This window comes from Cajanus cajan, chromosome 9 (assembly GCF_000230855.2).
Source record: "Cajanus cajan strain Asha chromosome 9, NIPB_CcT2T_4, whole genome shotgun sequence".
Lineage (NCBI taxonomy): Eukaryota > Viridiplantae > Streptophyta > Magnoliopsida > Fabales > Fabaceae > Cajanus > Cajanus cajan.
This window is the reverse complement of record NC_138525.1, coordinates 52,353,638-52,368,082: the sequence shown is the minus strand read 5'-3', so window position 1 is coordinate 52,368,082 and position 14,445 is coordinate 52,353,638. Positions and strand designations below refer to the sequence as shown.

Here is a 14,445-nt window from a genome sequence, read left to right as displayed (position 1 = left end):
CTAAAATTTTGAGAGAATTAAAACGAACGCAACTAAAATTAATAAAATGAAAATAAAAAATAAAATAAAATAGAGAGTATTAAAGCAAAAATAATTTTATTTTATAAGAATTAAACATCCATTTAAGTCAAATTTATAATATTAAACTTTTAAATATAATAATTTCAATGATGCATAGTAAAGAAAATCTATAATAAATATATTAGTGATTAGCAAAATATCATTAAAATTAAAGAAAGCACATAAAGAAACCAAAAAAAAAATTTAGATTGAAACCAAAATTTAAGGTTTTTATTCTGTATTAATGAAAATTAAAGTTTAAATTTTATAAAATTTGACTTAAATAGATGTTAAATTCTTATTTTGTTTTATTTTTTTTATAAATTTTATTTATTTTTGTTTTAATTTTTAAAATTTAACTATTATATTTTTGAATATTATAAAATTTTAGTTATTTTATTTTTTTATTCTGTTAAAAATTAGTTATTATAATTTTCAATTATGATGGAGTGCATCATCACTGCAGTAGGCAGAAAGAATCAAGGAATCAATTTGCTTTCACTTTTGGCTTCGATACTCGTTCTTTGTGACTTTAATGTTTCTTAAATGGCCATAATAAACCTTGTGAACATAGAATAAAATTATATGATATGGTTAAATATAATAGAGGTGCAATGTACCTGGACATGGACATGTGAACCCCAAATGAGAATCAGCCTTAATTGGTCTTTGCATCAACTTCCAGTTTCGCCCCAATTCACACAAAATTCATTGCCGTCATGGCCACCGTTTCTGATCACAAACAGACAAACCAAATAACGCAACAACCTTTGCAGGTTCGCCCTTCTCTCCCATTCGATGCACGTGTTTCCTTAAAATTTTCAATTTTCACCTTATCTGATCCATATAATAATGATAATAATAATTGTCTCTTTCTTATGTTTTTTGGGTGCAGAGGATTTCTCATAGTTCATTTCTTTTCGCTTTTAAAACACGAAATTTTGTAGCTTTTGTTTAGTTCAACTGAAAATCTTGATACTATCCACAAGGTTCTAAGTTGACCTTCTTGTTGTCATTCTATAACAACAACAACAAAAAAATCTTATTATTTAGTTATTTCTTTTATATCCATGTTAATGGAATTGAGGCATTTCATGTCTCTTTGTAATAATTACAATGACGGTTCGAACGTAAGATCCTGTCATCCTGTGAATCCTACTCCAAGCTCCCACTCTGTCATCCTTTATTGGTGGTATTTCCTTTATCAATAACTAGTGGGAAAAAAGGCATTAAGTGCCTCTAAGAAAGGGAAGAAATGATAAATCTATCATGTAGTTTGTATGGTTGTTAAAGATTATGTATGATTATTAGGGATAAAATGAGAAAGATAAAAGTGGACATCAAATGAGGAAATCCCTTTTATAGTTAGTATAGTAGAATTATTGATATATCATGATTCAGCTTGTCTACCACATAGGCGAAATGACATTCATGGTCAAACAGTTCGATTATTACCCTTGTTTCTTACTTTCCTTTTAAGATCCATTGTCATTTCCTTCTGAATTACTTAGCTGCTAGTAAAATGGAGTATTTTGGAAATTCTATATAGATGCTAGCCTGTTTAACTTTGTAAAGTTTCCACAGTTGTGGCAAATAAATTTTTTCTCATAAAAAAACAAGGACTTTGGGAAAAGAGATTCCAATGCGTATCTATCTCCCTATCATCATGTGTATATTTGTTCTTACTTGTCATCACATGATTGTTAGGTTGCAAAGCGTTTGGAGAAGTTCAAAACAACAATCTTCACCCAAATGAGTATGCTTGCTGCCCAACATGGAGCCATAAACCTTGGTCAAGGCTTTCCTAACTTTGATGGCCCGGAATTTGTAAAGGAAGCAGCAGTTCAAGCCATAAGGGATGGGAAAAATCAGTATGCAAGGGGTCATGGTGTTCCAGACCTGAACTTTGCCATTGCTGATAGATTTAAGAAAGACACTGGCCTTGTAGTGGATCCTGAGAAGGAAATCACTGTCACAACCGGTTGCACAGAAGCAATTGCTGCAACCATGTTAGGACTAATAAACCCTGGTGATGAGGTTATCCTATTTGCCCCTTATTATGATTCTTACTTGGCCACTCTATCTATGGCTGGTGCAAAAGTGAAAGGCATCACTCTTCAACCTCCTGATTTTTCTGTCCCCATTGAAGAATTGAAGTCCACAATGTCCAAACAAACTCGCGCCATTCTCATAAACACGCCTCACAACCCTTCAGGGAAAATGTTTTCAACAGAAGAACTCAATGCAATTGCATCTCTTTGCATTGAGAATGATGTTTTGGTATTTTCTGATGAGGTTTATGACAAATTGGCTTATGATATGGATCATGTTTCTATAGCTTCTCTGCCTGGGATGTTTGGAAGGACAGTTACAATGAACTCATTGGGGAAGACATTTTCACTAACTGGATGGAAGATTGGATGGGCCATAGCCCCTCCACACTTGACATGGGGAGTGAGACAGGCACATGCTTTTCTCACTTTTGCTTCCACTAATCCTATGCAATGGGCAGCTGCAGCAGCTCTAAGAGCACCAGATTCTTACTTTGTGGAATTAAAGAGGGATTACATGGCAAAGAGGGATATTTTAGTGGAAGGATTGAAGGATGTTGGCTTCAGGGTATTCCCTCCAAGTGGAACCTACTTTGTGATTGTGGATCACACACCTTTTGGATTGGAAAATGATGTAGCATTTTGTGAATATCTGATAAAGGAGGTGGGAGTGGCTGCAATTCCAACCAGTGTGTTTTATTTGAATCCTGAGGAGGGAAAGAATCTAGTAAGGTTTACTTTCTGCAAGGATGAGGGAACTCTAAGGGCTGCTGTTGAAAGGATGAAGGAGAAGCTTAAAAGAAAATGATCCAAATGCATGCTATGACTTAGTTTGAGACCTGATCAAGTAAATGGAGTATTTGTTAGTATATCATCTAGAATATTTGATTGTGGACATTTTTCTTACTGGAAACCCTGAAGTAGGATATTAACTTCATTGAAAGGGTAGAAAAATGGATGCCATGTGTCTATCATAAAGTCAGGTCCTCAAATCTTGTAATTGGAGAGTATTATTTTTCTTCCAAATTTTGAAGTTTAGCCGGATTTCCAGTTAGCTTAAATCCTGATTCCTGACTATGAACTAAAGCATGTTTAGATACAAGTAGAGAACTTTTCTACTGAAATAAAGAATTTTTTTTAATAGAAAAACTCTAAAAAAAACCACTTTTATATTGTAGTTAATCATGTTATTTACATATCAAAGGTTCATTGACTTTTTCAATTAAGGATATTATTCGCATGGTGTTACAAAAACAAGTTATTCTGTGGGTACAAACTTCTTGTAATTGTGGAATATGCAACTATCAAGAGGTAGTTTTTTCAACTGTTTAATTGTTCAGTGTTGTAAATAAATGAACATAAAGAGAGATGTGGTCAATGGCAAGCAACACCAGTAGTGTCATAACCATGCAGTGGTGAAACATCTCACGCATTTGAGTTATTAATATGTGCCGTTAGCACTTAGCATGTAATACTGATACTCTGATAGCATATATCACAAATTTTGTGTGTTTAGGTGTATTATACCAATGATTCATGTTATAAACCGAGTATAATTCACTTGATACATATTGAAATCCTTCCACAATCCAGAGGTATATCTTATGTGACAATCATGAAGTTTGTTTGGATGTGTTTATTTTTCAGTATAAATGTATAATTGGATTGCTAGAAAGAAAGTTGTTAGTGTTGGTGTTCACCAATTTGGCCTACCCCAAATCGAATAATCGCTCAATACTTGTTCCTGATATTGTAAGCACCGAATACTTTAGTACCTGACTTTATAAAATCTCCATTTTAATTCTTGACTTTGTAGAAAGTTATTCATTTTAGGCACTTCACTTTATTTTCTACAGACATTATGCAAAAAAAAAAAAAAAACTAGAGTAAATGACGTATACGATTTAATTAGAGGATAGAATAAACGAATCTGCAGTGTTAAATAGTGATTCTGTTTCAAAACCAGAACTTTGGTGATATCGAACACCTATTTTTGGGCCAAACACAAAGAAGCTCCTTCACATTTGCCATATTTAGCGTCTTCGGCCCATGGCCTTATGTTTACTACCATAAAGAAGAAAAACATTGTTTCAAGAGAGTAAACATTTAATTTGATTTACGAATTTGGAATGTAATGTTATATTAGCCTCTGAAATTAAAAAGTTGTTAAATAAGTTTCTATAAACCCTAATTGATAATTACATTAGTTCAAAATTTAAAAGAATATGTGACTTAAATAATAATATTAATAAATATTCAAGAACTAAAATATCAGTAAATACTTATTTAATTTTTAAAAATATTATTTGACAATATTAGTTTTTGTAACTAATATAACAAGGGTTCAGAGGTCAAATTGAGTCTTGACGTTTACTCTATTGAATGGTCTGTTTTTCTCGAATGATAAATGATATTAATCAAATCTGATAGGCAGTAAAGTCAAGGCATCTAGGCTTTAACATACTCATTCACACCACAGTCATTATTTTTAAAATAAAATGCTTCCTAAATCAAATTCTACTCTAATCACATATTTTTCATGTTTCACGCGTGTCTTATTGATTTTTTTAATACCAAATCAAATTAATTATTAACTAGTATTTCGCAACTAAATATTTATTATATATAACTAAATTTTATAATAAATAATAAATATAAATATAAATAAATATTATACTTAAATATATAAATTATATTTAATTTTTTTATATAAATAAATGCTTTTAAATATATAAATTATATTTTAAATTTATGATAAATAATTTATATTATAGTATAATATTATTTTTATTTATTGATAATTTATTTAAAAATACTAAAATTTAATTCATAAATATTTATGATAAATAAAATCAAATTATATTAGAAGTTAAAAAAATCTCCCAAAATCCTATTTTTGAAGAAAAAATTTTAAAAATATTTTCATACAAGATAGAGGTTTATATTTAATATATAGGATTTAATTAATTATTAAATAAAAATAGTTATTTTAATTAATGTATTTTATTAATTTTTAGTTATCAATAAAATAATATATTGTTTTTTTAAAAGGGTAAAATAATATTTCTTAAATAACTATATTTACGGGTATATCTACAATTCTACATGTTTATTTATAATCACGCGACATGTAAAATTGTAAATGTGATTTCTTGGAAGGAAATATTTCATCTAATTGGTTCAAATGTTCGATCACCTCACAGTATTTTGACTTCATTTTTGTGACAATAGTCACAACACGCCACTAAAACAGGACCATTATATTAATTTTTTTAAAAATAACTTTTTTTAAAGTTAATCAATTTTTTTAAATCTCTATACTTAAAAATCATGTGTTTTAACCATTATAAATATTTATTTTATGTTTTCATTTCTGCTACTAGTTTACTGACTCTGTAAAATCAATACAAAATGAAAACATGAAAATAAAAAAAATAATAATAATCATATAAAAACTAAAATATAAAGTTTTTAGGTATAGAAACTAAAAGGAAAAGCTAGCTAGGTAGATATAATACCAAAAGATTAATTAAACCATTTTTTAAATATGCATCACTTCACTTAAATTTATTTTTATAATATTTTATTTATAAAATAAGTTAATTTACTCAAAATATATAGAAAATGAAAAATAGCATCCAACACAGTAGTTTGGGAGAAAAATCTTTTGCTGAGGACCAAAGTTAATTACCTGAGTGCAACCTCCACAAGTTGATCTACATCTGAATTTATCCCTTCAGATTTACGATTCTTGAAATGAAGAATTAAAAAAAGAAATCCATTAAACGTGGATGATAAAATAGCAAGATAAGATCTGGAAATAAGATAATGAAAATCTTGAAATCTGAGAGATAAAATCTGGAGCCACCAGACCAGTATGTCTGCCGTGACTGTGACACACTTTGAGTAAGGGTTCTCTACTTCCATGTGCACCTTCTCTTATCACACAACATTTTATATACTTTACTCATTATTCTAAACTTTCCACTTCATTTCTATTTCTCTTTCTATTTTTCATGTATAAAATAAAAGTGTCCACTTGATAACGGATAGGGCATCTAATTTTAGTTTACACAAACTTTATCGTGTTCGATTTCGAACTTCATTGCATTCAAAAAATCGACAAAATTATGACAGATGTAGCAAAACATGTTTCATTATACCCTTGTCTTGGTGGGTTTTTGTCATGAGTGGAAGGGAGTGTAGAAAAAGCATCATCTAATCTAATTTAAAAAAAAAAGTTTAATTTTAATATATTGCCGTTGTAAAGAAAAATAACGATGTCAATTAATTAAAAAAATTATTATTAATATAACTTTTAAGGTAGTTATTTTAAAATTAATAAACAATATATATTAATTTGTGATTAATTGTTAATGTAAGAATTCTTTATGCTATTTGTACATAAATTGTTAAATAATAAATTGTGATTTAGTTTGGATCAATTTAAAAGTAATAAACTAAATTAATTTGATATTTTAAGGATTAGATTGGGTTAATTATTTCAGCTTTATTCTGGTTTTTTTTAAAGGGCGTTGCTTTATTTTTTGGTTAAAAATAAATAAATATTAATTAATTAGAGCAAGAGTAAAGTCTCAAACTAGTACATAAGTTTTTCTAGTGGCTAACTTTTTATTTAGGAAATAACACTTGCTATATAAAAAGTCAATAAATGATCAAATCATAAACTTCAACTTGTTCTAAATTATAAAATACAGGTAAAAGTAATGTTAAATTGCCTGAAAATGCATATATATGTTGATAATAAGTTTAACAATACAATAACTATTTTAAGTTAAATCATATTTGAAGATATAATAGGAAAATTAATATAAGTTTAGTATATATTTGTAACTCTTTTGTCATGCCACCAGCATTGTCAAATCTAATAAGGCAAAGACTAATTTTATTTAAAGTATTGTAATTACTATTGACTAAAAGTTCGAATACGAGATTAATTGTTTAATGTGTTATGTATTAGCTACATATATTTACAATCTGGTTGAGTTCAATTTGATTTTTAACATAAAAATAAAATGAATTAAATCATAATTTTCTATTTTCTAATTTTGAGTTAAGGATATGTTTAATTTTTACTTTTAATTATTTTAATCAGTTCAACAGATTCTTAAACAATTATAATAGGACAGGAATATGTTGCGGCGTGGGACAGTGTTAATTTTAGTCTCTTCAAAAACTGAATTACGGTCGTTGGAATTTTCACTTTATCATGAAAAAATCATTGAACTTTTTGTATTTGGGTAGAAAATGTTTTGGGTGGAGAAGCCTAAACCAATTATAAGACCAAACTAACATAAATTTTTATTTTTTTTTAATTAAAATGTAGGCCCACAAACACAAATCTCATCATGAGGCATATCCATTTGCGGCCCGGAGCTGGCCCGCTATAGCTTTCGGTTTAAGCTTTTCGAATTAAGAGTTTAGATAACATAAAAAAATTAACTTCAGAGAAAAAAGTAGTGTAAATGGATATATAAGTCGGTATAAAAGATTTTATGTAACACTATATTTTTTAATTATATATATTTGAGATATATATAATTAAGTGTTTTATTTTTATGTTATTTTATTGTTTGTAGTTTTTATGGGGTGGAAATTAGAGTTATGATAATTCTTACTTTATGTTATAAAAAATATAGCTTAAACATATGAAAGTTAGGATGATTCGAAGTTGCTAGAGTTGAAGACCATATTCATAACAATGTTGGTGTGAAGATTTTGGCTTGCTCATGGTTCATATTTCTTCTTTTCCTCATTTCACTTTGACTCTGAGGTAAGGGAAACTAAAACTTGGTCTTGCTAGAATGTGGTGTTGCATATGCCTTGAATCTTGTTAAATGCATGAGGGTATGCATGATTGGGAGAGGGTATTGTATTTTGCGAAAATCTTTGTGATCTTGGTGAAGAATGAAAGATTTGATGATACAGTTGGTGTGTTGTTGTTGTATGCCTCGTTTTCTTCAATCCATGGGTTGCATGTTGTAATAATTAGAAGATTATGAGTTTTCATGCATGTATTATTGTATGGGCTGAGAGGATTTGAATTTGTTCTTCAATTGTTGGGTTTTCTTAAACTCATGCATGTATTTTGGGCTTGCTCGCTCAAAGAGCTCATCGGGGTCACTTAAAACGAGCAACTGAGGCTGAGAACGTTTAAAGATGCTTTTTGACTTGAGTCACTTAAAGCAAATTTTCATAGCTCCAAGATAGTTGTCGACAACTTTGAGCGAGTTGTTGGATGCTTTGAGTGAATTTTGTTTACTTTGAGCGAACTATCGAATGCTCTAAGCAAAGTTTGGCTACTCTGAGTGAGCTCTAAGGTGCTTAAAATGCTTGTTTCCCCTTTTAACTTGTAATTTTCTTCACATATCTCGTTGTGCTATTTGTTTTACATGGTCTATGATGATGATTGAAATTGGTGTATTATATATTAATTTTCAATGATGCATAATAGTGATCTAAGTTGTTTTGAAGTTGATTTAGATTGAAGTTGTTAAGTTGTTTAGATATGTGGTATTTTGATACATGTCTCCGTTAAGATACATAAAAATTAGAGGAGATGAAAGTTATTTTCTAAAAATTTCTTATCCCATTGTGTGGATATCAATTGTGGCGCTTAAATAAGCCAAGTTAAAAATCCTTCAGTGAGTGAGTTAACTCTTGAATAGGAAGGTGATTTTAAGGTGTCTCCTTTAGGATTTGTATGAAACAATATAGAGGTTTGGTCGATCCATATTGTAATTAAAGTGGTCATAGAGTACGGGAAGTTTGTGAATTGAATGTTGCTTAATGACTGCTTGTTGTTTGTTGCTTGGATTTATCATTACATGATTGAATTGGTGAAAGTTATGAATTAAACATGTATGTGGTAGTTGTATTTATTATATGTGTATATTGATATATCTTGTTAGTTATTTATACATTGATTCAAGATAATGCATATTGAGGATTTAACTATTGATAGTTGAATGTTGTTGTTCTATGCATATTGATCTGCGATGATATATGTATAGATGATTGTATGGTTGAAATTGTTGAGAAGCATTGGTATGTTTTAAATTAATAATATTGTTAGATCTCTATATCCATTGACCTAAGGTAATGTATATAAATGATGATTGTTGAAGTGTTGATGCTAAAAATGTTTTAGGCATTAAAGTATATTAATTGACTTAGGTTTAAAGGAAAATATGTTTTCAAAAGTTGAATATCTCATAGTATGGATATTGGTATGACGCTCTGAGGCTATTTGTTGAAAACTCTCTTTGGGTAAATGTTAAGCTCTTTTAGTGAGTTAGTGAGTCTCCTTTAGATCCTTAGTCGATGTTAGAGCAAGGTGTGAATTTAAGGGCTACCACCCTTAACTAATTACTAAAGAGATGTGTGATATTGTGAGGATAGTTAGTGGGTTAATCCCACAAGTGACTTGGTTATGCATGCCAAGGTCATGGTAGGTGTTTGTTAGGTTGCATCAATTGTCCCATGGCAGAGGCCTGAGTGGGTCAAGTCACAGTTGAGACACGTTGCACTTGGGCTATTACGGTTAAGTAGAAAGAGTTGCACCCTGACTATCGGTTATAATTTTTGGCCTAGTGGTAAGTGCTAAATCCAACAATGTATTAGAGTCAAGGTCACGTGTTCAATTCCTAGCGGGAGCAACTGTTGAGGGGGAGATTGTTTGTTAAGTTGCATCAATTGTCCTATGGCGAAGGCCTGAGTGGGTCAAGTCACAGTCAAGACATGTGACGATTGGATTGCCACGGTTAAGTAGAAAGAGTTGGTCCTTGACTATTAGTTATAGCTTTTGGCCTAGTAGTAAACACTTGATCCAATAGTAGGCCTTCACCCAAGTTATATTATATTTGACAGTAGTATAAGACTTTCCTAATTTAAGTGACGACATCCGAGAAACTAAAAGATAAGGATTGGTATCCCAATTTAACTATTAATCTAGCAGGCATGTAAGGCGTGACAACGATTGAGTTGGTTCGGTAGAGTCAAACTACTTAATCTATCCACCCATGTTGCAAGTGAATACGTGATGATGCATTAGTTGAAGTTTGTGCATATGATGTGATGTGATTTGATGTTGTTCATATGTTTGTTGATTTCATGATTAAATGGCATGAGTGTGGAGAAATATGATCTTGTCATATGGTGTTGAATTGTTTACTTTTATAAGACATTGAATGTCATATTTAGGCGATTGAGTGTGGTGCTAAGTTGTGGATCATGTGTTATGTTGTATGATTTACATGTTGATGTTGTGGTTAATATAGTTGTATTTCTTTTATACTTATTATATGATAATTCTTTTGAAGTTTGTGCATATGATGTGATGTGATTTGATGTTGTTCATATGTTTGTTGATTTCATGATTAAATGGCATGAGTGTGGAGAAATATGATCTTGTCATATGGTGTTGAATTGTTTACTTTTATAAGACATTGAATGTCATATTTAGGCGATTGAGTGTGGTGCTAAGTTGTGGATCATGTGTTATGTTGTATGATTTACATGTTGATGTTGTGGTTAATATAGTTGTATTTCTTTTATACTTATTATATGATAATTCTTTTGAAGTTTGTGCATATGATGTGATGTGATTTGATGTTGTTCATATGTTTGTTGATTTCATGATTAAATGGCATGAGTATGGCGAAATATGATCTTGTCATATAGTGTTGAATTGTTTACTTTTATAAGACATTGAATGTCATATTTAGGCGATTGAGTTTGGTGCTAAGTTGTGGATCATGTGTTATGTTGTATGATTTACATGTTGATGTTGTGGTTAATATAGTTGTATTTCTTTTATACTTATTATATGATAATTCTTTTGAAATCTAGCTTACCCTTGCGTGTTATTTTGGTAGTTGAACTACAATGATCATGTTTTACATAGGAGCAAAGCAATGATAGGTTGGATGTTGGTGTCTACAAATGTTGTTGACGTGTAACTAAGTGCTACTTTTGGCAAGAGTTGTAATTGTTAGATGTTACTTGACCGACAACTAGAATTATTTTTTCACAATTAATGAAATATTGTACATATACACACATATATGTTGATTTAGATGTTTTATTTCCCTAGTTATTTTACGCTCATATATATATATATATATATACACAATTTAGGTGATGTGAATATATCAATCATAGGTAGTTGTAGTTTTTCGCTACTAGTTGTTTGATTTTGTTAAGTATAGGAATTATGGTAGATCATTACATTTTATAAAGTGAATCAATTAGAACAATTTATTTCTATAGTAAACAACTTTTTTTTGTGATTTTTAAAAGAGAAATATTATCAAAGTGAATAGATGAAGGGGAATAACTTAACCATTATCCCATACCTATTTCCATGGTTAAGTTATTCAAAGTGAAAGCAATGTGTAACATCCTAAATTTTATAACTATTTATCTATGTGTTTCTACAAATTATTATATATATTAAATACTATGTAAGTTAATGTGAATGAAATTTATGTAGCATTATTTAACCAGATTTTCTAAATTCACTAACATTATTTTATTATCTAAATTGACTGTTTCTCGGACAGCGTTGGGAGCATGCTGTAAAATATGAGAAACTCAATTTAAGAAAATTTAAGTAATCTATAACCTAAATAATAATTTATTGAGTGTAGATTAAGAATAAATACAGTTAAGAGAGAAAATCTCTAAATTAAAATTTATAGAAATTCTCTAAGGATTTAACAAGAAAAAGTTATTCTGTTAAAACCTTAAGCTAGAAAATTATGGAAAAATGTTCAAAAGGATATAAAAATGTTATCATCAATATAGTATGCTTGGAATAATTAATAAAAATGTATAGTTAGGAGAAATTAAAATACAAGTCTCAACCAATCAAATTTTGACACATAAGCAAATTGATATTTATTTAATATTAATTAACATAATTAAGAGATGATCAAGAGACAAAAGTTTGTATTTTTAGTGGTCAAGATTCTAATAATAATATTAGTACCTCAAAATTTTAAGTAATTTGTAAGATATTTTAATAATTCTACAATATTCTAGAAAGTTCTACAAAACTCTCCAAACTAGATATTTAATTACCAAATAATTAAATGTGTTGGAAGCTTAACTATTAAGATATTCAAATAATTCAAGAAAGTTCTATAAAATTCTACATAATAGAAATTTAGAATTGATTAGATACTTAACCATTAAGATATTTAAATAATTCTACAAAATTCTAGGATGTTCTATAAAATTCTACAAAAGAAAAATGACACATAATCACCATGTGCTTAAAATGAATTGAAAACTTAATCATTAAGATAACTAAATAACTCTACAAAATTCTAGAAAGTGGACATCTCATCACCAAACTATTAAATAAATTGGAAACTTAATCATTAAGATACTTAAATAATTCAAGAAAATTCTAGAAAGTCCTATAAATATCTACAAAATGGACACCTAATCACTATCTTATTAAAATATCTTAGGAAATATCAAGAAATATCTACACATCTAGAAGGTTGGAGAATGGAGGTGGAGACTAGTATAAATAGAGGAAGCCACACACCAAAAAGCTCACCAACAACCCTTAACAACTAGACCTAAACCAATTCCAAGAAACACCCAAAAATACTCCATCTTTTCCACAACCAAGGAGTAAAACAAGGAGTAAACAACTAAAATTTCAAGAAAAGGGGAAGAAAGGAAGAAGATAAGAGGAAGAGAAAGAAGTAGGAGAAGAAGAAATCAAGGAAATTAGGAAAAAGCTAGCAAGCTTGGAGAAATAGGTATGGGTTAGATGTTTAATTTTATTCATGTCTATATAATGGTAGAATAAATATTGATCTTTACTTATAAGTTTTGATGCATGGAACCTTAGGTTATTTGATATGGTTTTTGATTGTACTTTTTGATAAATTTGATGTTTTAAAGTTGAATCTTGAAATGGTTGATTGTTTATGATTGAATGTTTCTATTGAAGTTGTTTGAATTGTATTTGAAGAGTTTGATTGAGAATAGTTTTTGAAGTGATAGATTAATAGTAATGCATATTGCATATTGCATAATGTCATTTTTTAGTCAAAAGATTTTTGGAGGGAAAAGAAAAGAATTTCCAAAAATAAATATTTGAGAAATGGATTTTGTACTAAGGATATTTGATAGAAAAAGAACGAGTTTTGTAATTTTGAAATGATACTTTTTATGTGAATTCTTTTCTTTATGTTTACTATCCGAAACATTGGTGGCAAGAGATTGATTGAGAATTGTGATAGTGGGTACTGTCAAGGACAGTTGGCAGTACGAGATGGATAAAGAAAAGGATAAAGTGAGAGAGAGTTTGATATGGTTGTGAAAGTATGACTGAGGTATTTGTTTTATGCTACCAATGTCAGAAGATAGTAAACGGGGTTTGAGTAGAATGGGTAAGACGGGACCTCTGGTCTGGGGGATAGACCTTTGGTCTAGGGAGTGTTTGGGCATGGACAATCCCATAGATGGCCAGTCTTTATTGATTCTGTGTCGTGGTAGCCTGCCGGGTGCACTAACACTCTGACTATTGTCTACTTGTTCGCGTTTAGTGGGGCATTGCCGAATCACTGGACAGAGTGATGTTAAGCTCTAGCTTCACTAAACACTCAAAAGGGAAAATCTCCATGGAGTAATGAGTCAAAACGATTTCTAAAAGTATATTTTCGGTCAAAATCTGCATCTCATTCTCATAACCATATTGCATTATTTGGACTATTATCAATTTGTTATGTTATTGATAATTGTATGAACTTATTAGGCACTTGTATGATTTGTTTGTGTGAGATGTGAATGAAATTAAATGTCTAACCCCATAAATATTTTTAAACCCAGATATTGGAGATCTCATAATGAAGAAAAATTGGATGTGCAGTTAGAAGGTCAGATGCAAAAATCCAGAGCATAGGATGGGGGGTTTTATTTTACTAAGTTGTTATAAAATGGTTTGTAATATCTAGTAACTTGTATTAATAAATTTCTTTTCAATATAAATTTCTTCATTTGTTTAAGCATCTTTTCTACAAAATTATACTAATAATATAAATATTATTAACCATAAATAATTAGTTATGATTAACATATGTAATCTGGAAAGGGGGTTACACAATGCAATTTGTACCGAAAGTACAACCACCCTTTGTACTCCGCATAAAGTGAAGGCGATTTAACAAACAATTTACGGGGAAAGATGCGATGCGAATATTCCGGATCCAAATGTTCATTCAAAAACTCCGATAAACCTATAACAAATTTACACTATGAGAAAACCTCAACATCGACCAATTTTCTAGAA

At 29.7% G+C, this 14,445-nt stretch overlaps 1 protein-coding gene and 1 long non-coding RNA gene across 2 annotated transcripts in view; both read left to right on the top strand.

The window, feature by feature from the left end:
- The first annotated feature begins 636 nt into the window (after positions 1-636).
- On the top strand, positions 637-3,172 carry LOC109817949 (uncharacterized). Its single transcript, XM_020383303.3, has 2 exons — positions 637-836; positions 1,768-3,172. Exons 1-2 carry the CDS (start codon positions 780-782, stop codon positions 2,917-2,919), a joined length of 1,209 nt encoding a protein of 402 aa, XP_020238892.1. The 5' UTR covers positions 637-779; the 3' UTR covers positions 2,920-3,172.
- A 9,359-nt stretch (positions 3,173-12,531) lies between these two features.
- LOC145951830 (uncharacterized) overlaps positions 12,532-14,445 on the top strand; it is a 96,473-nt gene continuing 94,559 nt past the window's right edge. The window contains exons 1-2 of the long non-coding RNA XR_014429768.1: positions 12,532-12,910; positions 13,986-14,095. This is a non-coding gene — a long non-coding RNA (uncharacterized LOC145951830). The remainder of the gene's footprint in view (positions 12,911-13,985; positions 14,096-14,445) is intronic.

Excerpts from the sequence above, each read along its gene's own strand:
- LOC109817949 (XM_020383303.3), top strand. The coding sequence starts at position 780 with ATGGCCACCGTTTCTGATCACAAACAGACAAACCAAATAACGCAACAA. Across the intron at positions 837-1,767 it reads TAACGCAACAACCTTTGCAG|GTTGCAAAGCGTTTGGAGAA; the intron begins GTTCGCCCTTCT and ends CATGATTGTTAG.